A 26359-nucleotide genomic window follows, 5' to 3' on the forward strand; every position below is an offset into this window, starting at 1 on the left:
TTTAAATCGCTTCCCTTTCACCCCAAATCTATGCCCTCTAGTTCTGGACTCCTCTATCCCAGGGAAAAGACTTGTCTATTTATCCTATCCATGCCCCTCTTGATTTTATAAACCTCTATGAGGTCACCCCTCAGCCTCCGAAAACAACCCCAGGCTATTTAGCCTTTTCCTGAAGTTCAAACCCTCCAAACCTGGCAACATCCTTGTAAATTCTTTCTGAACCCTTTCAAGTTTCACATCCTTCCTATAGGAGGGAGACTGGAATTGCACACATTATTCCAAAAGTGGTCTAACCTATATCCTGTGCAGCTGCAGCATGACCTCACAACTTCTATACTCAATGTTCTGACCAATAAAGGAAAGCATACCAAACATTTCTTCACTATCCTACCTATCTGCGACTCCACTTTCAAGGAAATCAATTTTTCATGACTACAGTTGTTGATCAATAATAACCTGCAGTGTCAGGACAGTGGTGTCAATGGTTATGCCATTGGACTTGTAATCTGGTGACTGAGATGAATGCAACGGTATGATACCATGATAGCAGGAGAAATTTAATTTTAATTCTTCAAATCTGGAATCAAAAGCCAGTCTCAGCAATGACGACCATGAAACCCAGCTGCTTCACTAATGTCCTTGTGGGAAGGAGATCTGCCATCCTTAACTGGTCTGGCCTGGTCTGGCCTACATGTGACTCCAGATCTACTGCAATATTATAGATTCTGAAATTACTAATTAGAGATGGGAAACTAATTAGAGATTGGCCTTGCCAGCGGCACCCATATCCCATTTTTTAAAAAGCCACTTATTATGTTCATTGAGTGCATCAACTCTAATCTTCACTACATTTTGGAGGAGGTCAGGTAGCTAAATAGTCGAAATTCCTGCTTCACAAGCCAGTTAATCAGTGAGGACTGCAATAGCGCACCCTGTGGAGAAGCAGTGTATTTCTGAATGCAACCTCTGGTGTTCCACATTTAATTGCACGAGTACATTGCTGTCAGATTTACCCCGTAATAACAGTAACTGTTGTTAACCTTACTGTTATTATTACACCGAAATCAAGCCAACTAGCTATCTGACTGATATAGTACTTTGATAAGCATTAAACTGCACTGTAGTTTTGGGACTGCCTGAGAAAATAATTATAATCGTTATTATTCTTATTCACATTGTTCTCTTGCTGTAATGATGATGTCTGCCAAGTCTCCTGACAGGTTTGCTCGTCTTTCAGCAATGTCTTCTGTTTTCCTTGGTCCTTCAGTTACTCTTGAGCCGTTAATGTGGGCTGCAACCTTGTTTACATAATCTAGACTGACATCTCATAGCAGAATGAATGTGACATTGTCAATTGTGTAATCATTCAGATGAAATGTTAAGCTCAGGCTTCATCTGCCTGCTCCCATGATTCAAGTGAGTGTTCAAGATCTTGCAGCAGTGTTAAGTGAAGCAGATGGCATTTTCTCGGTGATCCGGGCACAACTGTTTGTCAGCCACCACTGAAACAACAAATGGCAGTTTGCTGCTGCTTGTGGAATACTGTTGTGTGAGAAATAGCTGGCACATTCATCTGCATCACAGCACTTTGAGCATTTAAAAGTAACTCATGGTATTGGAGGCATTTTGACATATTGCTCAGGTGATAAAGCACAGTATAGATTTAAGTTCTGCTTCTGACTCTCTTTGCAATGTTACGCACCACCAGCTTGATGTAATTCAGTGAGAGCACACTGGTGTCAGGCTCCAAGCTGCCATGTGTGGAATTTGTTTTATTTCTTTGTACATGTTCAGGTGGCAAAATATCTTCAGTCCTTGCACCTATTGAATTAAATGTGAAAAATGCTTTTGCGGCGATGGGTCTTTCCTTGAACAGGAACAGGAATATGAAGTCTCAATTTCCCCTCTGACATATCTCCACGGAGGCCAGTATCCCTTCATCAAGTCACTCTTTATTGACACGTGCACATACGTGGTTGCTAACCAACCAGCTCAGAGCCATTCCCTAGTGTGATTGGAATCTCTGCAGTATCTGTTTATATCTGTCAGCCAGGACTCCCTGATTAGCCTCGGTTAACAGCCCCAATCAGGGAACACATACTCAAAAAATCCATTCCAATCACTTTTACGGTAAAAGCATCACCTGCACTTTACTCTTTGAACTTTAAAACTGAAGTGTTAGAAAAATTGTCCTCCATGAATTGATTATTTCTAGGCCCAGTTGTGTTTGTTACAATATTTAATTGTGTTCTGGTTCATATTCAAATTCAAATTATTTAGGTTCCCATTTTGTAGGAATCATTGGACTAAGCAATTTTATAAGACAAAAAAAGGTTATTTACAGTTATGACGGCTTTTATGCTGTTTGACAGAAAGATCTTGATAAGATGTGGACCTGGATTTCAGATTTTTCTAGCTACTATTTATCATGATTTATTCTCTTCTTTTTCTAAGATCTCCATTTGCTGCTGTGACAGACTATTCTGTTACTAGAAACAACGTAATTCAACTCTGTCTGGAACTCACCACTATTGTACAACAAGTAAGGAAACTCATTTTTCTGTTCAGAAAGTTGTTGTTTATTCACCACACAACTGATATTTTTCTATTTGTGTATATAGCTGTTTCAGGTTTACCTAATCGAAAAGAGCAATTTCTGATGAATAATGATGCCACATGTACTTAAAACTGGGTTGCAATTCCTCAAATTGAACAATTTGCTGCCAATCTGGCCCATAGGCAATAGATACAATTTGGGCATGCTGACTAAATATTTGCCTAATCATCTCACTAAAACAACCACAATTGTAAGTTTTCTACAGTTAAGCCAATGTACTGAACTCTAAATGTTATCAGAAAAATCAAAATTTGAAAATGAATGAAATTAAAGCCATTTGGATTTTTTTTCATGGAGACAGATAATATATAACACTCAGCAAATATTGTAAACAGAACTGAAGCTACCTTTTAGCCAAAAAGAAATCATGCTACTTTTCCTCACTCTTTATTAACGTCTTTCCAGTTGAACCCAAACTCTTGCTCAGAATAAACTCCAAACAATGGTTAGCTTGGGTTTAATTCAACTAATATCAATACTCTGTTAGAACTCAAGGTTGCTTTTTTTGTTATTAAAGTTGCAACAACTCAGTTATAGAGAATAAAGTTACTTTCATTTAAGGGTCTATAAAATATGGCTTCGACCATAAGACCATAAGATATAGGAGCAGACTTAAGCCATTCAGCCCATCATGTCTTCTCCATTGTTCAATCATGGCTGATATGTTTCTCAACCCCATTGTCCTGCCTTTGCCCGATAACTCTTGAAACCCTTACCAATCAAGGACCTATCTATCTCTGTCTTTAATACATTCAATGACTCGGCCTCTACAGCCCTCTGTGCCAATGAGTTCCACAGATTAACTACCCTCTGGCTGAAGAAATTCTTCCTCATCTCAGTTCTAAAGGGTCATCCCTTCACTCTGAGGCTGTGCTTTCAGGTCCAAGTCTCTCCTATTTATGGAAACATCTACTCCATGTCCACTTTATCCAGGCTTCTCAAGCCTCTGTAAGCCCTTCATTCCTGGTATCATCCTTGTGAACCTCCTCTGGACCCCAGCCAAGGCCAGCTTATCCTCCCTTAGATTTAGGGCGGAAAACTGCTCACAATATTCCAAATGCAGCCTGACCAGAAGAATGGGAGGACTGCAGATGCTGGAGATCAGATTCAAAAAGTGTGGTGCTGAAACAGCACAGGCAACATCTGAAGTTTCAGGCATATGAAGAGCTTATGCTCGAAACGATGATTCTCCTGCTCCTCGGATACACCTGACCAGCACCACACTTGCAGCCTGACCAGAGCCTTACACAGTCTCAGCAGTACATCTCTGCTCTTGATTTCTAACCCTTGATTTAAAAACGGAAGAAGTATGCAAATATTGTTATTAGGTCTCCTGGCAGTTTATCCATAAGAATCATGCTTACAATATCATCACTACATTATAGCACATGGCCTGAGAGAATAAAGATCTCATACGCCATCTTACCTCACATTAGTTGAAATATGACACACTACTGAAAGCATACTCCTCTACGAAAGCACACTCGTTTAATATTATCCAGACACTCCGGTGCCTAATGTCTGTATGTAACATTTAGTTATAATAACTGTTTGTTGGATTCATCCGTACTCCAATATCCATGACCAGTTCCTTATCTTACGGGCGATAATGTGTATATATTGCTGTAGCAGGGAAGGTACACTGTTGAAAGCACATTGATACCAAACTTTGTCAATAACAGTGGAAATAGATGAGTCTCCTGGGCCGGATGGGACTTATGCTAGGATTCTCTGGGAAACCAGGGAGGCGATTTCCGAGTCTTTGGCTTTGATCTCTATGTCATCATTATCTATAGGAATAGTGCCAGAAGATTGGAGGATAGCAAATGTTGTTCCCTTGTTCAAGAAGGGGAGTAGAGACAACCCTGGCTATTATAGACTATTGAGCCTTACTTCAGTTGTGGGTAAAGTGTTGGAGAAGGTTATAAGAGCTAGGAATTATAATCATCTAGGAATAAATTAATTAGGGATAGCCAACACAGTTTTGTGAAGGGTAGTTCATGCCTCACAAACCTTATTGAGTTATTTGAGAAGGTGAGCAAACAGGTGGATGAGGGTAAAACGGTTGATGTGGTGTATGTAGATTTCAGTAAGGCGTTTGATAAGGTTCCCCACGGTGGGCTATTGCACAAAATATAGAGGCATAGGATTGAGGGTGAGTTAGTGGTTTGGATCTTAAATTGGCTAGTTGAAAGAAGAAAGAGGGTGGTGGTTGATGGGAAATGTTCATCCTGCAGTTTAGTTACTAGTGGTGTGCTGCAAGGATCTGTTTTGGGTCCACTGCTGTTTGTCATTTTTAAAAACAACCTAGATGAGGCCATAGAAGGATGGGTTAGTAAATTTGCGAATGACACTAAAGTTGGTGGAGTTGTGGATAGTGCTGAAGGATGTTGTAGGTGACAGAGGGACATAGATAAGCTGCAGAGCTCGGCTGAAAGTTGACAAATGGAGTTTATTGCTGAAAAGTGTGAGATGATTCAGTTTGGAAGGAGCAACATGAATGCAGCATACTAGGGTAATGGTAAGATTCTTGGTAGTGGAGATGAGCAGAGAGATCTCAGTGTCCATGTACATAGATCCCTGAAAGTTGCCACCTAGGTTAATAGGGTTGTGAACAAGGCATACGGTGTGTTCGTTTTCATTGGTAGAAGGATTGTGTTTTGGAACCATGAGGTCATACTGCAGCTGTACAAAACTCTCGTGTGGCCACACTTGGAGAATTGTGTCCAGTTCTGGTCACCGCATTATAGGAAGGATGCGGAAGCATTGGAAAGAGTTCAGAGGAGATTTACTAGGATGTTGCCTGATATGGAAGAAGGGTCTAACGAGGAAAGGATGAGGGACTTGAGGTTGTTTTCATTAGAGAGAAGAAGATTGAGAGGTGACTTAATTGAGACATATAACATAATCAGAAGGTTAGATAGGGTGGACAGTGAAAGCCTTTTTCATCGGATGGTGATGGCTAGCATGAGGGACATAGCTTTAAATTGAGAAATGATAGATATAGGACAGATTCTGCGCTGGAAAAGCACAGCATGTCAGACAGCATCCGAGGAGCAGGAAAATCGACGTTTCAGACAAAAGCCCTCCATTCCTGATGAAGGGCTTTTGCCCAAAACGTCGATTTTCCTACTCCTCGGATGCTGCCTGACCTGCTGTGCTTTTCCAGCACCACTCTAATCTAGACTCTGGTTTCCAGCATCTGCAGTCCTTGTTTTCACCTCTCGATATAGGATAGATGTCAGACGTAGTTTCTTTACTCAGAGAGTAGAAGGGGCATGGAACGCACTGCCTGCAACAGGAGTAGACTCACCAGCTTTAAAGTCATTTAATGGTCATTGGATAGACATGTGGATGAAAATGGAATAGTGTAGATTAGATGGGCTTAGGATTGGTTTCGCAGATCGGCAGGTTTCGCAAATTCAGGGGTGGAAGGGCCTGTACTGTGCTGTGATGTTCTATGTTCTCTGTTACATCCTGATACTTTCTCCCACGTTTCAAATTTTTTTAGCAGATGAAGTCTTCCATAGTGCAATGGTAGTTGTACTTCGTCAAATCCAAAAGTAAATCCTTTACACTTTATCTGAATCAGCTTCTTTCACATTTTGTAAGGTGTGTTTTGATCATCCCTGCTTGCCTTCACAAATCACTGTCCAAAGAATTTAAAACTTTGTTCTCTTTATGTGCATTAACTGGAATAAAAACTTATAAAGTGCCCCAGAAAACAAATGTGGAGGATGATTTTACCGTAGGCTGTAAGCATAAAAATTAGAAGTGATGTGACTCATGATTAAACAAAAATTAAACACCTACATTTTACAAGCAAGCTCTAAAACTAAAAATAGAGGTGACATTTGTTCATCAGTATAATATTTCCAACGTGTGGGTAGCCTGATGAAACTGGGGCTGAAATGTCTACCTCCCTGCCAGATGGCTGTAGATTTGAGCTTCCAAAGTTTTCTGTTACTCAAACCTGCTAACTGCTGCTTGGGTGTGAATTTCACTAGTTCTTAATGTGAGTCTTGCTAAGTGTACAGAAAATTTCTTGACATAAGGCATCTCTGTGTGGGTGCAGGAGTGGGAATCTTGGTTAGAAGTAGGCTCCACATCCAGTGACATAATTGCTTCCTTATGCATATAGATTTGAATCCATAAGAGTATTGGAAGCTGTAACCTCTCTGACAACTTAGTCCAGTGATCACTTGACAAAGCTAACCATGCCAAACAAATGATAAAACCTTTAGGCCATCACAAGCACTATCTCAGGATGAGAAAGTGCACAATCCTGAGGTAGATATTGAAAGGAGAGACAAAGAATACAGAACCATGCTGCAATATTTTCATCAAAGACCATGGAAATGCCGTACAAACCAAAAAGGAGCTTGTTGCGGATCTGGAAACCCTGAAATCTTTTGCATGGATTGAAAGAGGGGAAAGCAAAAGAAAGAGTTTGCAAGAGAATTGAGGCATTGAGAACATTTGCAAGCTTTCTAACCTGGTTGTCACTGATCGTTCTGAATGAAGCTTTACAATGTTGCCAAGTGTGAATCGTCAGTGGTGAAACATGAGTAAAAGGGACAAGAATTTTACCTGAGCTGTGTGTCACAAGTTTGTTGGTGAGGTCCTTAAAATGTATTTGTTGTATTTTGAAAGCATTATGGGAAAAAAAGTCATTAAAAATGTAATGCTTTCTTTCCTTATTGGGTGGAAGTTTAATAAAGGTGACACTTCTCAGGAAGGTTGTGTTTTAAAATACCTCATAAAAGGTGAGATTGAGTATTCTTGAAAGCCGAGCATATGTTGCCCATCCACTTTCCCTTGGAGTAAGGGTCTCACCAGACTACTTCAGGGGACCATTACAATATTTTGCTGTGGGTGTAGAGTTACTTATAGACCAGCCCAGGCAAGGATGACAGATTTCATTCCGTTACAGAAGTGTATGAGTTCTTTTTTAACAACAATCAGTGAAGCTAGTCATGATGACCATCATTGAGGCTAGCTTTTCTATATTCATGTTATATTAATTGAATTCAACTTGTGTTAGCTGCCATGATGGGATTTGAGCCCACTGACCTAGATTATTAGCCTGACACTCTGAGTTACGAGACTACTGACAGCATCAGTACCCCATCTCAGCCTGTGATCTGATGGCCATGAGGAAAGAAACCAAGCCAAGTGACCAATGAAAAGCAAGTGACCATTTTGCCACATGACACAAAAGAGGCAGCTTATTTTGGGATCCTGGCAGCAAGAGAGTGTGGGAAAAAGAGAAAGAGAGCAAGAGAATGCATCTACTGCTGTAAAGAGCAGGAAATGGTTGCTTTTCTGTTAGTAACCAAGCAGAATACTGGTGAGATTTGGTTTCTTGTTGAAAAGAGAACAACAGAGGAGATAAGAATTTTGGCAAAAGAACAATGGGTTACTGAGGGGATCTTTGCTGGTAGAAATTGATTCCAGAAAACTTTAGCAGAGCGGAATAATTCTTGCAAGACATGGGAAGATTAGAAATGACAAGGAAAAGTCAGCCATTTGGAAAGCTGGATCCTTACTCTCATAATGCTACATAACAGCTCAAAGTACGTGGTAAACTAAAAGGATTTGGAAGGCGTATTTCAACTGCGTTAATTAGCGAATGCAGAAGTACCGTTGACTTAAGTTTGATGTATTAGTAAGGTATACTAAAATAGCTTTGAATGTGTGCCTGATTTGTTTCTAATACATGTATATATAGTTCATACATTTTTTTAAATGAATGAAATTACACACCATATTTTAACAGTGCATCCTGTTGCAAACAACTACGCAGGGATTGAAGTTTTATTACCATTGTGTGAGAGAGGAAATATCTCTGATTAGCATACTTTACACATTAGACATGAGATTTGCCTCCTGCACCCCCTCAGTCCTGCAATTTCCACACACTCTCAGCTGTTAGACTGTTACATCTTGATAATTGAAAATCAAGCTGATGTACCACAGTGCCAAACTTAACATAAGTACTTTCCTCTTAAATTTTGCACCTTTGTTGGGGATTTGCTTCTGACTGGCTCAGAATGTTTTCAGTGTTATTCAACCAAATGCTGCAAAAGCATAGCTCTCACCACTGTGTGTTGTTAACTTACTTCCTATGAGTCATGGAGCTAGAAATGTAAATGAGCTCTTTGGGGACAGAGAAGTGTTGAAATTCTGCTGAATTTATTTAGTGTTTGCTGTTTGAAGAGAACTGTTGCCTACCTTTTATATCATGAGTCATCTTCGGTAGAATTCTCATTTATAGAGGCCAACAGATATGGAGAAAGCTGAAAACTACCTCATATGAAACTGTAGGAGGCTTTGTTGAAATTTGATGCTTATTTAATTTCTTCTTGCCATTGCCTCTGTTTAGTGGGAAGATATTGAGTGAGATCGGTATGCAGGAGGACTAAAATACTTTCTCTGGGATTTCAGAAGGAAGTGAAGTCAGGCTCAATTGTAACTGCCAGGTTTTATTTTAATATTTGAAATGAGTCATCCCAGGAGAAGTGGTAATGGAGCCTGTGACTGTAAATGATTCCTCCTGTGAGACTGGTGCTTGTGGTCAATGGAGGTAGCGCCCCAATCAAGGATTCTTATACTCCTGTTCCCAAATCCCCAGAGCATCTTTTCAAACATCTTACTTACCATGACTTCATCTGGCCACTCATCTGTGTGTTTCTCCAGGCTCCTGTGGTGGTTTTGACATTGCATAAGCCCTTTACTTTAATATACCACCACCGCCCCAATGTTCTCACAGGGCTGTCATATTTTCAAATTAGTTTTCCCCCTTGTCAGCCTTCATTGGAAATCTTGAACAAAGTCAGAAATCAGCAAAGGGAAAATGAGCAGTTTGGGAGCCAGATATCCTTGGATTTAGAAGTGAACACATCCAATTTTAATTCTTCAAACATATTATTCTTACCTTAGTGGGGTGGGTAGGATTGGTGTTATGAGCTTGAGAGGATGATGTTATGAGCAACCATAAAAGCTGAACAATTAATCTGCTTATACTTCACAGTTGAAGAATTGTTTGGTGTTTGCAAGTTCTTTGTTCTTCTACAGTCAAAAGATAAATGCTACATTGGACAGAAAAATTGTAGCTTTTAGCACTTGTGTAATTTGTTATGCAATATTCCAGAATACAATATTCCAGAAAAACCTTGATTCCTGTGATTAGTTTCTCAGAATTTTCTCCATTCCTTTTCAGCTTTTCTCATGTTAAATGGGACATGATTGATCCTTCACATCATTTTTAAATTTGGTTATAGTTCTGTAAATGGATGCCTTTCCTGCCACTAGCCCAAATCATTTATACAGGATGGAAACTGGCATTGATATACACTGGCCTTCTAGCATTAGTGACTCATTGTTTTTGAGGCCAACAAATCCTGGGCAGGAACTTGAATCCAGGCCCCTCTGGCTCAGGGGTAGGGGAAAACTGGAGACTCCAGCTCCTGATTTTTTTTTTCTGATTATTTTCCTCTCTCCTCCTATGGAATTGTACCTTTATTATGACCAGCCAAAGTTCACAGCTGGCAGGTGGGTGGAGGGGTGAGAGCTATGAATGTCTGTACATTGCAACAATGTGCCAGTCTGTACATTACAAATCCCCTGTGAGGATTGTTGTGGATTGAAATTCCTTCAAGTTGCTGCAAACCTTTTACACAAGTGATTTCTGGCTTCATCACAGAAATGCGGAGGGCAAATACAAATGTCATTTGGCACAGCATCAACTGGAATATTCCTTAGGAACATGCAATCAAATGTGTAACTTGGAAAAATGCAAAATCTATTGGAAGTACAAAAAAAGACATCTTGCAGCCAATATTAGAGGAGTTGAGTTATGTTGGCTGAAGTACAAGTGTGGGATTCAGGTTAAGCTCATTATACATTTGAGTGTAAGACAATGTAAGGCAAACTTTCGCAATTTCTAAAAGCTATTTTATGTTTTAATCTTCTTGCCCTTACAATCTTATATAACTTATCCTATCGTGCAAGAATCTTGTTCTGCAGATTCTTCCATTTTTGAATTGACTTTGTTTTCTTGATATTGGCAATGTGTAGGAGGAACGTTAGTAACAATTTGTGATAAAGCTACATTGAAACACTGCAACACAAAATCTATTAATAGCTGCAGTGCGCTATTTGATTTTGAGAGTGGAGTCTTGGAAAAAGGTGGAACAAATAGTTAAAACTAGCAAGTGGCTCTTGCTTGTCAAACAGACCGACATTTTAGCAATGCTGCCATGATCAGTGTTGGGTCCTGAGCCTACGAAGGTGAATAGCTGGATAATTTTAGGATATCTGAAGAAGGTTGTCAAAAGCTGCGGCAGGATATAGATCAATTGAAATGTTAGGGAGAGAATTGGAAGATGGAGTGTAATTGAGACAAGTGAGGTGATGCATTTTGGGAGATGAATTGTGAGAGGAAAGTACAGTGTACAGTAAATGGCAGGACCCATAGCAGCATTGATATACAGAGACATCTAGCGATGCAAATCCATAGTTCCCTGAAAGTGGCAGCACAAGTGGATTAGTTGGTAAAGAGGGCATGCTTGCCCTTATCGGTGGGGCATTGAGTACAAAATTTAGCAAGTTGTCTTGCAGCCATACTTTGAATACGGTGTGCTGTTCTGGTTTCCACACCATAGGAGGGATGTGGAGGCTTTGGAGAGGGTGCAAATGAATTAAATTGAATTGAATTGAATTTATTGTCACGTGTACCAAGGCACAGCAAAAAGCAAAAGAGGTTTACCAGGATGTTGCCTGGATGGAAATCTGTTAGCTATAGGTTGGATAAACTTGGATTGTTTTCACTCGAGTGTTAAATGCTGAGGGGTGACATGATAGAAACATATAAAATTATGAGAGGCATAAATAAGGTATTGGAGTATTTTTCCCAGGGTGGAAATGTCAAACACTAGGGGACATGGGTTTAAGATGAGAGGAGGAGCATTTAAAGGAGATGTGCGAGGTATGTTTTTCACACAGAGGGTAGTAGTTGCCTGGAAGGCGCTGCCAGGGGAGATGGTAGAAGCAGATACAACAGCCACATTCAAGATTTATTTAAACAGACATATGACCAGGCAAAGAATAGAGGGATATGGATCATGTGCAGGCAGATGAAGTTAGTCTGGAAAGGCACCATCGTGGGCTGAAGGACCTGTTCCTTTGCAGTACTATTCTATGTTCTAGGGCATGTGAAGTCATGCATGGGTCAGGTGTGCAGTTTGCAAGGATCAAAAGTGGACAGGTCAGATGTACCAAAGTCCAGAGGAGGATTTGGCCTCTTGACAAAATTCACGTCAATGGAATTAAAGGTACATTGGCAATGTGGATACAACATTGCATAAGGGGCAATAATTGGCTGATTTTCAGATTAGAGAAAGGCATGTAGTTGTGTTCTCCATGGGCTGGTATTGTTGCATAAGGCAGTTAACAGCTGAAAGAATTAATTGATGAGCTGATGAGATGAAGTCCACCCATTGAATGTAAAGGACTCTTTCTGGGAGGAGCAACTAGTGTTTAAGTATGAGTTTCCACGTAGCTATGCAGTAATTGTATGTCACCTTAAGTCTTAAAACCAGCTAGTATGGAACCTAGCTGTAATGTCATGTAACTAGCAATGAAGTACTAAATAATAAGCACACTGTGTAGCAAGATAGAGTCTCATTTCTGGCAAGGATGTCTTTGGGCATCATTTCCATGAGGTAGCAGTAACTATGACTTATGCAAGTAAGAAGGTCTAGTAGCAATGAATCTTTCCATATCATCTCTGATGATACTGGTGGACAGTAACCACAACATCAACCAGATATTAGTACCACTACCATTTGGTTCGATGGGACATCATTTCAAGATTTAAAATGATAAGCACTTGAAAATGTAGCAAACAGTGAAAAGTTCAGGAGGGCAGTGCAGAGGGTGGATGTGTGGCAGATGGACTGTAATGTACAGAAGTGTGAAAGTGATACATTTGGTAAGAGGGATCAGGAAAACAGCATACACCAAGTAATGTAAAGTGACATGGACATGCAGGAATAACAGATCGAGGAGTTTATTTCAAATGTTCTTGAAGGTGGAAAGATAAATTCAGATTAGAATAAGAGCCAATGGGATTCTTGGCGTTAATAATAGAAAATGCAATATAAATTTAATAATAGAAAACATCCAGAATAGAAAACATAATTCAAAAGCAAAGATGCTATATTAAAGGATTATAAAACACTGGTTAGGTGAAGTATTGTCCTTTGATCAAGGATTATAAGTTTTGGAGACAGAGGGGAGAAGACTGATGTGGAGAAGCTACAGAAACTAGAGGTATTCTCTTTAGAGTAAGGATGGAAATGAGCAAAGTTAAGAAGAGATTTGATGCATGTACTAATCACTCAGACTTGGTTCAATGGGACATCATTTCAAGATTTAAAATGATAAGAACTTGAAAATGTAACAAACAATGAAAAGTAAAAGAGTTCAGGAAGACAGTGCAAAAGGTTCAAAGTCCTGAAGTGTTTTGATTGAGTAAATAGGGAGAAACAATTTTAATGGCAGCAGAGTCGGTCGTCAGAGGAAGCAGACTTGAGGCACTTAGTAAGAAAACATAAATGATATGAGTCCCTAGAGTGTAGAAGCAGGCCACCCACCCCATCAAGTTCATTCTGACCCTCTGAAGAGCATCCCACAACCTTCACTTCCCTTGGCCAATCTACCTAACCTATGTATCATTTGACTGTAGGAGGAAACCAAAGCAAATTGACATAGACTCAGGGAGAAGTTTCAAACTCCACAGTCACCCAAGGCTGGAATTGAACCTGGGGCTGTGAGGCAGCAGTGATGCTCATTGAGCTACTATGACACCTGAGTATATCCACTTGGCTATTGTGATCTGGAATGCATTGACTGAAAGGGTGGTGAAAGAGATTATAACATTCGACTACATTAACAAAAATCAACTACATTGCCTCTATCATCAGACCAGATAAGGACAGCAAATTTCTTTCCTTAAAAGACATTGGGGAAACTAATGGTTTTTTTATGAAAATCAATGATATTTTATGGTCACTGTTAGTGTGAGTAGTTTTCAACTTAGATCTTAGTCAATGAATTTTCAGTTGCATATTGCAGCCATAGTGAGACACATCTACACAGTATTATCTGGAGACTCAGGTTTGTTATTCCGGTGACATTACCACACAAGAGGTGGAATTTCCCCCTTTTCAGTTGAAGTGTATTGCCAAGTGAAGTCGATGTCTCATTTCTCACATAATTTTCCACTCTTCACCCTGTTAGTACTGTCACCAGTTCCTTAGGTGCCTTTGTCAGTTTGCGAGAGCAGGAATGCTGGGACTTTTCAGAGTTCACGGCCCTGACGTGAAATTTAAAGCTCAGCTGCTCACCACACCAGATGCTGCAAACCAGGACCTGCCACTCACACTGTGGTGCTGGACCATCATCGCTGACGACATATCCGAGAAAGGAAAACTTGCTCCCTGCCTCACAAACAGGGTTTCAGAAGCTGGTAGGCTGTATTGTGGAGAAGAGGCTTGTCCTCTTTCTAGTTGACTGTCACAGGAGGCCAAGTTACCAGATGTAACCAGCTGGAGCCGGATAGCAGACCAGGTCAGTGCTGAGTTTCAGGTGAAGGTGAACCTTCATGAGGCCCCCTCACTCCATACAAGGAGAGTGAGCATTGGCTTAGCTGGGAAAGAGCATGACCATTCATGGAGGTACAAGGGATCTCATTGGCCAACCAACTCAGCAACTAATTGTGCTGCTTAGTTTCTCAAGGAAAATGAGGAGAGTTGTATGTGGCCTATAAATGAGGCGAATTGGAGTACTAATGAGATGCAAATACATGGAAATAAGGTAGCCGTGAATAACGAGTTTCTGAAGTCACCATTTAACGCTCAAGCAGAAAAATTTTGGCGATGTTGATATTCTGATTCTTTCGCTTACTTCTGTTTATTTCCAAACTGTTCTAATATTGTTTGCTCTATACGGGGAAGGGAAAATTCTGCTCTCTGACACCATCTCCACTTTATGTTATTTATTCAACCTGTGGCCAGTCAGGATTTGATCCATTAATTAGCAAATGCACCATTAGCCCTAGAAATAAACAGAAAAGGGATATGGCTTACTCAGTTGGTTAACAATTTGGCACTTCTTGACAAAACATATTTTGTTCAACACAGCAGAACTGTTTTCAATCTGTTATGAACGTACAGGACTGTATTTTGTACTTTATTGTCTCTTTTTGCCGACAGCATGTTTTGAAAAGCAAACACTGGAACCGCAGTAGGAATTGAGTGAGGTTAACCTAATTGAAATATGGAATCTCTGCAGTTTTCTGTTCACAGACAATAATAAATGAAGTGTTGTACCGTATTTTAAGGTGCATTGAACATAAGTCATAACTTAGAAGTGAACTTAATGAAGAGTTTTAGTTAGGGATTCTTTTCTTGTCTTACTGGATGATTCATTTTCAGCATTTCAACCTTGCTATAAAATACTTTTTGCACTGAATTGTCCACTGTGCTCAAGAATAATTGCATTAGGTGTGGGTGGAAGTGACAGTGGAAGAGAATCTGAAGGATAATCTGCTGTTTATGTAAAACTCCAGATTTATTTACACTATGAAATGCAATCTGTGCCAGAACTTTATGAAACTTTATGTGATGTTGTATTGCCTAAAGCTTTTAAACATTGTTAGAAAACATTTAAAACACTCATTATCGTTACATTTAGTGAAGTACTGTATATCTAATTTATTTCAGTCTTGCATAATTTTCTTTACTTCCTCCTCAACCAAGCACAGTTCCATGTTTTAGTAATGCTTTTTGAATGAATTGCTGAATAATAGGTGTTATGATCCCAGCTGACATTATTATTGGACAGGTCAAATTCCTGACTGACATCTGGCTTATTGGATCATTTTTTTGCTTTTTTTTGTATTTTATTTAACGAGGTGGTCTTTCGCTGAAACTCAAGCATGCAAGGCTGCGGATTCTTTATCAACAATAAAACAGATGATTCTTATGCAAAAAAAACCCAGAATGAACCAAGCTGTGTACACAGAGGTGTGAAATCTGGAACAATCTGTTCATTTCCTGTCCATCATCTACGTGCACCAGTCAGAACTGTGATGAAACACTCTCCTTTTGCCTCATGTAGTGAAGGTTTAATGACACACAAGGAGTTTAACATTGTCTAGGATAAAATAGCCTGAAGCATAAAATAATTTAATCATCCTGGCAGAAACAAAACTGACTATCAATGACCACTTGACAGCACTGCCTATGACATAGTTCAATGCTTTGCTGGCAATCAAGGTTATAGCCTAATAGTGCCTAATTAAAATTGATTTAACTCAGTTGTCTGGATTGTTGGTTTACAGAGCAACGTGATGCTGATAGTGTGGGTTCAATTCCCAATACTGGTTTGAGGTTACCATGAAGGACTCTTCTTCTCAACTTCTTTCCTTGCCTGAGGTCTGGTGGCCCTCAGGTTAAATCACCACCAGTCGCTTCTCTCTAATGGGAAAGCAGCCCCTATGGTCTAGTAAGACTATGGTGACATGACACAACCAATAACAGACTTGTTGGACTTGTCCTGCTTTTTGTGGACAGGAAGATCTTCCAAAATTGTCAGCTTTCCCTTACCCACAACATACAAAGGCAGCAGTTTATCTCATCTACAAGATGCACTTCTCACAAAGCCTCATTCAATAGCACCTTCTAAACCCACCTTGAATGACATGGACAACAGATGCATGCGCCTCTTACCAACTGCAAGCTCCCCCCTATTCTATCACCACCCTGACTTGGAATTGCTTTTGTTCAATGTCCCTGGATAAAAGTTCCAGAACTCACTTCCTAATACCCTTGTGGATGTACCTATTCACTGTGAGCTGTGGCACTCCCAGAATGCAGCTAACCATCACCATCTCAAGGGTTTCTAGGGTTGTGTAGTAAGTGTTGGCTTACCAAGTGGTGCATACCTGCTAAGAAAACATTAGAAACATGTGAAAACTGACATTGAGCTGTTTGATCTCCAGGAGCTGAGCTATATTTGTACCTTTGTCTGATGGCCATACGGCAGTGCCATCTTTAGGGGGTGTTGAATATTGTAAATATTCCTGGCTCATTCCCCTCTTCCTAATCTAGAGCCTTGTATACTAGGACTCCAACTGCTCCATAGGCTCATTATTTAACCCATGATCTTCATGACTGTGTCTCGTAACCCACTGGGTGAAACATACTGAGCCAAATAGGAATATTTCTGTTTTTAATTAAAAGGATCACTTTACATGATGCTTCAGCATACAGAAGCCTTAATGATTAATTGACTAAAACATGTAAGTTAGCACTGCAAAATTGCATTAGGCTTTTGTATGAACAACAGTTTGATCATCACTCTTCAAATACTTAAGCTAAAATGTAATGTTTAAACACATCTGCATGTAATTCCCTTTCACAAAATGAATAATGATAAACATCAGAAAAAATTCATTATTCGTTCAAAATCTCAGTGCTCTAATATTCATCATCCTATTAATCTGATACAAATGCATTAGACTGATACAGGAGTTTCAGTCAATGCTAAGAAAGGCTCATTGGAGACAAAATTTGTTGAACACTTACATTGCATAAGGTACAAATGGTAGATTTTAGGAGACAGGTACCTAACACTGGTCTACTTAAGGTGGAACAAGGACTGATGACCCGTCCATTCTCAGGATCCAGATTGACTACTAACATTTTTAAAAGAGCCTGGATGCTTCCATTTTTACAAGATTTCTTAGTCTTTTCTCCTAAAGATTTGGAGTTTGAAAATAGGGTAGTCTGGTTACAGCTTTATGGTGAGACCATGTCTACAGTACTGTGTACAGTATTGGTCTCCATATTTGTGAATGGATGTCCTGTCATTGGAGACAGTTCTAAAGAGATTCACCTGAGATGGAGTGATTGACGTATCAAGACCAGCTAAACAGGTTAGATATTGATACATTAGAATTTGAAAGAATCGTATTGAAACATACAAGATTCTGAGGGGAGTTAACAGGAAAAATGTTGAGAAGGTATTTCAGACAGTGGGGAATTATCAACCTGGGAGCATAGTTACAGAATGAGGGCACACTCATCCAAAACAGAGTTGTGAAGGCCCTTATTCTCCCAAAGTACAATGGCTGTTTACAATTTTGTACCTCTCAGAGTTGTGAAGATAGCTGAAGCTATTTATAGAGGAGATATAGATAGCTTTTTGAAATATTGGGAAGTCAAGGACTAATGAGGTGCTGATTCAAAAGAGGAATTGAGGCTGAAGCAGATCAGCCATGAATAAGTTGTATTAATCAATCAGGTTTCCTGAATCTCGGGAAACCCAGCAGATAGAATGAAGAGAGATTTGCATTCCTAAAAGTAACCTCAAATTCCAATTCCACCTTTTAATCTCTGATTTCTTCACTAATGCCCTGCAATAGTCTGCAAGTGAATCAATATTGCTGTTTTCACCCCAGACCCCACAATCTCTTCCCGACAATCCACCAAATTTACCCAGTCTGACCCTTTAATCTTTTCTGAAGATTTCTCTGCCCAACAGGAGGCCATGCCTGTCTATCAGGCTGACTTTATGCAGGATGTCATGTTGTTGATTGTGCATAAATGTTCCTTTCCCATCTGTTCAATGTAACCTGGTAGCACATTGCTTTTACCAGATATTGTGTAACAAAGTTTGAATTATTCAAATTACACGATATTCCATGATGCTGAAGGAACAAGGAACAATACTTTAACAAACCTTCCCTATTTACTTTCAAGCTGAAGTTTTTGCCTTCTTGCAATATTACTGTTAAATTATTCATCAGGCCCTCAGAAAGGGGATGACATCTGCCAGGTTTCATGATCTGTGTGTCCTCTAGTGACCCAACTGGTTAGTCTGGAGCCACAGCTATTTGGGCAGAGAGAGGACAAGAGTTGCCATGAGGCAGGTGGTTCATTAAACACGCTTCTGCACTTTCTCCATCTGATTTCATTGCATCTTTGTTTATTGTTTCATTTCCTCTATGTGTTGTAGCTTGTTGGATGAGGGGCTGTGACCTGGTACAATTTGTGGCAAGTTCAGCTCATGAACTGATGTTCATATGTCCTTCTTTACTCAGGCTTACAGGCCATCCTTAAAACATATCTCAGTCCTCCAATATGCTGATGCCATGGATTATCACCAGGTTAAAATATGTCAACAATTTACACTTGACAACAGTGCAAGTGGCTATCAGCTCTGTGCTGATAGCTCAGTTAAGTGGATAGCTAGTTTGTGATGCAAGGTAACAGCAGTTGCATGGGTTCAATTCCTGGCTAACCTTCCAATGAAGGGCTCCTTCTCAGCCTCCCCTTGCCTGAGGTGTGATGATACTCAGGTTAAATTGCCACCAGGTGCCTCCCTCTAATGAGAGAGGAGCAGTATAGTCTGGTAAGACTATGACAATATTTTGTGTGCAAGAGCTTTAGTCAGCATCAAAATCCTCCATGAGACTGGTTGCTCCTCCTGACACCCTATCTGTTGTGAGTAGTGGGGAGCCTTTAGAAGTCATTAAATACTTCCCATCCATCAGCACCTACTTTCTCAAATGCTGCTGTTGAAAGACTCAGAAAGTTGTGATTTGGAGTCCTGCTCTTGAGACTTGAGCACAAAATCTAGGTTGATACTTCAGAGCAGCACTGAGGAAATGCTACATTGAAGGAGATTTGCCTTGCAGACAAAACTGCCTTCTCAAGGTCTGTGAAAGTTAGACAATACTTTAAGAGCAGGAGAGTCCTCCCCAAGACTAATATTTATCCATCAATCAACGCACAAAAAGACAAATTATCTGGTCATATTCTGTTTTGTGGATCTTTAATGTAGATTGACTGCTGTATTTCTTACATTGATGTCACTTCAGAAGTATTTAATTGCCAATAAGCATAAATGGGACACCTGAAATAATGAGAAACACAATGGAAATACAAACTTTATCTTCTTGTGTGGAACCTTGTCAAGTTTTTGTGAAGTAAAATTTAAAAACTTGCCTGCATGTCTTTTTTCCAGTGCATGAGTCATATCTTCAAAAGTTGAACACATTCTCTCATTCCTGAATTAATATTTCCTCTTCGGATTATGCTAGGGCAAGCAATGTCCAGTAGGACTGACATTTCTATTTTTAAATAACGAAACAATTTATTGACTATGTTTTGTTGAAACTTGTGAAGCTTCACACATTGACAGGAACACATTTTTGGTGTGAGTGGAGCTTCCTAAGAATTTAATTTTTTTTTTGCTAGCATGAATATAGAAACCAATCACGATGAAGTAGCACCATAATTGTCCTTAAAGACAACTAACATGTACATTACATGTAATGGCGCAAAAGCTGGAATATTAAGTAGTCCAGCTGCGAGGGGTATACTTCTGGTGCACACTGCTCAATTTCAGCACAGGAAAAGCACATTTTACCAATCAACCCTGCAAATTCAAATGCAGTTTGAGAATAGATAAATGTCTCATGCAGCATTTTGATAGGGCAAATCAGGGCAGGACTTATACACTTAATGGTAAGGTCATGGGGAGTGTTGCCGAGCAAAGAGACCTTGGAGTGCAGGTTCATAGCTTCTTGAAAGTGGAGTTGCAAGTAGACAGGATAGTGGAGAAGGTGTTTGGTATGCTTGCCTTTGAGTGTAAGAGTTGGGAGGTCATGTTGCCTCTGTTCAGGACATTGGTTTGGCCACTATTGGAATACTGCATTCAATTCTGCTCTCCCTGCTATAGGAAGGATGTTATGAAACTTGAAAGGGTTCAGAAAAGTTTTACAAGGATGTTGCCAGGATTTGAGTTATTTTCCCTGGAGCGCCAGAGGCTAAGGGGTGACATTATCGAAGTTTATAGAATCATAAGGGGCATGGATAGGATGAATAGTCAAGATCTTTTCCCCAGTGTGGGGGAGTCCAAAACTAGAGGGCAAAGGTTTATAGTGAGGGGGAAAGATTTAAAATGGACCAATGGGCCAACTTTTCATGCAGAGGGTGGTACGTGTGTTGACTAAGCTGCCAGAGGAGTTGGTGAAGACTGGTACACTTAAAACATTGGATGGGTATATGAATAGGAAGGCTTTAGAGAGGTATGGCCAAATGAGACTAGATTAATTTAGGTTATCTGGTCAGCATGGGCCAGTTGGAGGGCCTGTTTCTATGCTGTACATCTCTATGACTCTAATTAGAGAGCATTTTTTATACAAAGTCATAATCCACAAATATATAGTTAAAGGGCACAATTATTGCAGGTAATGTCCTCTGTGATAATAATTTGAAAATACAGATGGAAATTTGAAAAGGTTAGATGATGTAAAGACGATGATGGGAAAGAATATTACTGTAGGATGCAAAACAAGTTACAAAAAGAGTGGAATTGAAACAATTGAAAGATACATGTGTAATGGGACTTGAAACTAAAAATAGAATAAAAATTGCACATCTGCTGCAGTCAAAAACTATTAACTTCACAAATATTTTCCATGGATGAGATCAACACTTCTTTGTATTTAGCTGTTTTGATCTTTAAATTAGAATTTGCACAAGAGGATGCATTGCATTAAAAGCCCTCCACAATGAACAGGGCATGCATATAGACTGAGATACTGTTAATCTATTTGAAGAGAATGCCTGAAAGGCAGGTTTTCAATAGGATTGGTGGATTGTATAGGACTAATGCTGTATTAATCAGGCATTAAGTATTATATCAGATGTATAATTTTACATGAGATGAGAATACCAGATTACTTTCTGTTTTACTGTTCTCTTTTCTCTTTGGTTGTATAAGATGACCTCAAAATATTATGAGTGTTTTAGTCCTTCACTTCAAAAGATATTTTTTTAAAAGGGGGCTGAGACAGCCAAAAATAACTGTGGATGTAAGTTATGAAGCTGTCCAGAGAGAGAATGCAACACCCAAGGTTGGCAAAGAGACTTTAAAAGACTATATTCTGACCTCTTGTAACTACAGGAATACCAGGGCGTTGACAAACAGCATTCCCTCTAATTTTCTTTCTAGCTGTGTGGATCTCTGAGGTCTATGCACAGCAGTACAGTTGTACAGTTTAAAGGGAACATTGCTGACAAACCCCTGCTCAATAGCAAGCCATGCTGTGCAGATCATGTCCCAAACTGAAGACAGCATCTACCAGACTCTTCCACATACTGACAACACTTTAAGAAAGGTACTTCCACCCTATTTCTGTTTTAAATCTGTTACCCCTTATCCAAAATCTATGACCTCTCATTCTAGAAGCATTAACTTTACTGCAGCAAATTCTGATCGTAGCTTTTCCAATTGATTTTTGATTTTTTTTCTAATTGTCTACGTGCCCAGTCAGCAAGTCTGACCTTGAGAATTCCAGTGTGTTTATGTTGCTCTTGTTACGGACTAGACCAGACCCTCTCAAAATATTTTAAGAAGGTGATCTAAACCCTAACCTTTCCTTATTTTAAAGGTGGATGTTACAACTGGTCAAACCACTCCATGTTAAGCCAAACAATTTATTTAAACACTATAGTTAAAATACAAACAAAAGGAAGAGGAATTTAGAATAACCTAACTATTGGTAAACTTAACCAAATAGAAGGTGCACTACTCATGACTAATTAACTCTTCCAATATAGTAATATCCCATAAACACATCCTTTGGCAAAAAGGTAAAGTCAGACACAGATTCATAGAACCCCTACAATGTAGAAACAGGCCATTTGGTCCAACAAGTCCACACCAACCCTCCGAAGATTATCCCACCCAGACTCATTCCCCTACCCTATTACTCCACATTTTCCCTGACTAATGCACCTAACCTACATGTCAATTCTTACATTCTACTCAACATCAAGAGAGATTTTAGAGAAAGTTGCAGTTATGAAATATCTACTGAAGCTTGCAACCCTTCTGAAATCCAACAGCTCCCACTGCCACAGTTACAAAAACCAGAAAGCCTGATCTGGGAGAACTGGCCATTCTCCTTCCATTGTTACATTTGTTTTAAAAAATAACCTGAAGATCTCTTAAATTATTGACTTAGGCTGGATCCAGTAGACACTTCAATACTTTTGCCTTTACAAGCTCTCTTCAAAAAAACCCAGGACAAAATAACCTTAAAGGGACTGCATTCTGTTTTCCACAAGGCCGTAAGACTATAAGACTTGGAGCAGAAATTAGGCCATTCAGCCTATCGAGTCTGCTCCTCCATTCAATCATGACTGATGTATATTCTTCAAATATCATCATTTCAGATCTGATGATATGGTAACTGGGTCTCCAGATGAACATGAACTCTTATTATTGAGCATATATTTCCCAAATTTAAGTTCTTGGATTCTCCCTTCATCCCTGGAGGTTATTCAACAAACTGTGGGAATATACAAACACTTGTCACAGTTCAAACAAATTCATTGTGTTTTGTACATGAAGATGTCTTGTTGAAATAAGTGCTATGTAAATGCAATTATCTTAAGTCACTAAAACTACTCCTACATTAAATTAGAAACCTAGGCACCTACTCTCTTGTGCAGATTAAGCTGTGAATATTTTCATTAGAAATGCCGTGCTTCCGTACTTTTAAGGGATGATACATTGGATCCATGTAGAGAGAGTCCAATCCAGTTGTAAGAATAATTTCTCCACTAGCTGAGATCAGATTTTCCTCTAACCAGTATTATCTCTCAGCTGTATTTTTCTCAGGATAGCTTAGAGCCAAGATTTATCTGGCACCTTGTGAGCTTCCTTTAAAGTGTTGCTTTGTTGATCCATTCATGATTTTAGCATTTTAGATGTTTGTTTCCTGTGTGACAAATCCTCTGTTAACCTCCTCCAAGTAAACTAAAGGAGATTCGGAGATAGGTTGAAGGATTAGGGTATAGGTTTGCTCGCTGAGCTGTAGGTTTGATATCCAGACATTTCATTACTTGGCTGGGTAACATCATCAGTGGCGACCTCCAAGTGAAGCGAAGCTGTTGTCTCCTGCTTTCTATTTATATCTTTCTCCTGGATGGGATTCCTGGGGTTTGTAGTGATGTCATTTCCTGTTCATTTTCTGAGAGGTTGATAGACAAAATTCCATGCAAGGACTGCCACAAACACTGCGCAGGACAAACAGGAAGAAAGTTAGCCACCAGGATACATGAACACCAGCTAGCCACAAAAAGACACGACCCTCTCTCCCTCGTAGCCCTACACATGGATGAAGAAAACCACCATTTCGACTGGGACAACACATCTATCCTGAGACAGGCTAAGCAAAGACATGCCAGAGAATTCCTAGAGGCCTGGCACTCCAACCACAACACCATAAACAAACACATAGATCTAGATGCCATCTATCAACCCCTCAGAAAACAAACAGGAAATGACATCACCACAAACCCCAGGAACCCCATCCAGGAGAAAGATATAAATAGAAAGCAGGAAACAGCAGCTCCGCTTCACTTGGAGGTCGCCACTGATGATGTTACCTAGCCAGGTGATGAAGCGTCTGGATATCAAACCTGCAGCTCAGCGAGCAAACCTACACCATAAACCTCAACCTGAGCTACAAACCTTCACAAACCTTACAGGTTGAAGGATGTAACAGCAGAATAGTCAATGTGTGGTGGCCCAGGTTTGACTTTCCCGATGTGTACTCCCATTATACAGGGGCAATGTTAGAGTCTATTTCTGCACATATTGCTTAGAATCTTTGAAAGACTATTTCACTCAACATTATCTGTGTGACAGCTACTGAGTTCAATTTGATTGTATCACTTAGTATTAGTGTCTTGATCTGATTATTCAGGTGAGTAAGTATTGCAGTGTTTCAATCTTGGTTATATGTTCAGAATCAAGATTACCAGGTTTTGCCTGCTTTAATGCCTTCTGTTTGCCTGTAATGTCAAACTAATGAGGATGAATATCAGGTCAGCTTCCTCATTTGACAGGACACAGCTACCCCATGTACATGCAATTACACCTTCGAAAATAATATTCCATTCAGAAGCAGAGGGAAGCCAATTGATGAGGAGTTTAAAAAGTCACAGAAATAAGTGGTCACTATTAAATACTGTGACAACTGGGCTGCATTGTTATTACAATGCCAGAATTCAGTTTAGTCAGCCTAATTATATACGCTGAACCAAATCTAAGTGTTTTTCAAAGTCATGGAAGCAGTGAGAGAAAGAGAAAAGGAATAATTTGGGGATTGAATGTACTTTGCTGATGTGAAACCAGGAATGGTGATTCAACATTATTTTGTAAATGCAGCATCTGCCTTCACATATTGTGGAATAGATGATTAAACCACCTTCAAAATGAACCATGACATTGAAGTGAATGAAAAAACCATTCCACTCATCCTACCTGATGCAAACATAAAACACTTACATAACCATAGACATTCATTTGTGAAATGATTCCAGAGTTTTAGCTCCATTGTCATTGATGGGAATGCATTCCGTGCCCTGGCCATATCCTGTGTGAGGATGGATTTCCTGATGTTAATTCTGAACTTTTCTTTTATTAGTTTGAATCTATTGTCCAATTTTAATGGCTTAGCTTGGAGCAATGTTCTGGATTTCCACCGTTTATGATGTTCCAAAAGCTGAGAATTCAAGTTTTTACCTCTGTTTCCCAGAAGCTCCGTAACATCAGGGAAAAGTCTTAATGGCCTTTTGTCTGCACTGCATTTGAAATTTGAAATTGGAAGTTAAATTTGATTGTTATGTCTCATTGACTAGACTGGGGCACAGTACCCAAGGTGTGGTATAACATGATTGTCCCAGGACTGTTATCTCAACAGCCCGCAGACTTTGGAGGTGATACCATTGGCAAAACAATGATTTCAACCCAGTATCTCATTGCAGGCGGTAAATAATCCCATGGCTAAAAGTCAGGAATATTAAGAAAACCAGAAAGAATACAAAGCAGTTGAGGCAGCTGGTATAGCATGAGAGAAAATCAAGAAGTGCCAAAGAGTCCTTAGCAGACGTAGAAACTGAGCAGAAAATGATCAGGTAGACCATGCAATAATTTTGTAGCATGGCAAAACTGGGCTGGAGTTTACAGGGTATCATCTATCCCAACTCCATCGACTCAGAAATCACATGCCCCGCAGAGATATGACTCAGTCTCGCACAATTGTTCAGGCACAGAAAGAGGCTATTCAGCCCATCATGCCAGCACTGGCAGCTGCCTTCAGTTGATTGAGTGGGACTTCCGTCTCCATCTGGACAGCATGGACGCACCTTATTGGCTGGCAGCTCTGTTGTTCCAGCAGCACCAGGTTCAAATGGTGACCACTGCTGGGACTGCAGTCAGTCCCTGAGAAAGAAATTCCAGGGAGCCCGGACTCCGAATACTGTAAGTCCATTAATTGGGATGGGCCTAGCTGAGAAACCCAATCAGACGGTGGCTGGAGATTTGGGCACTGGTTGTGTGGAGGGATGGGTGAAAGGGGAAATGTTTGGTCTTTGTTTTGTGGGGCCCTCTCCAATGAGCATAGGGATCTCCTTTCTCCTCCTATACCCAACAGGAACGTGTTCAGTGAAAGCTGCTGGGCTACCCACCTTAGTAGACAGGCAGGAGGCTGGAAGAACAGAGCAGGCCAGGCAGCATCAGGTGGAGAAGTCGACGTTTCGGGTGTAACCCTTCTTTAGGACTTGGGGTAGGTGTGGGGCGAGCTGCAGA

At 39.9% G+C, this 26359-nt stretch overlaps 1 protein-coding gene across 6 annotated transcripts in view; it reads left to right on the forward strand.

Annotated features, from left to right (window-relative positions):
* The window catches only part of cnksr2a (connector enhancer of kinase suppressor of Ras 2a), a 496755-nt gene that overhangs the window by 131404 nt on the left and 338992 nt on the right, over positions 1-26359 (forward strand). For all 6 annotated transcript variants that reach the window (XM_072584887.1, XM_072584893.1, XM_072584891.1 and 3 more), the window contains exon 4: positions 2455-2542. In XM_072584887.1, coding sequence (XP_072440988.1) covers positions 2455-2542 — 88 coding nt within the window. The remainder of the gene's footprint in view (positions 1-2454; positions 2543-26359) is intronic.

The sequence above is a fragment of the Chiloscyllium punctatum genome, chromosome 15, assembly GCF_047496795.1.
Source record: "Chiloscyllium punctatum isolate Juve2018m chromosome 15, sChiPun1.3, whole genome shotgun sequence".
Lineage (NCBI taxonomy): Eukaryota > Metazoa > Chordata > Chondrichthyes > Orectolobiformes > Hemiscylliidae > Chiloscyllium > Chiloscyllium punctatum.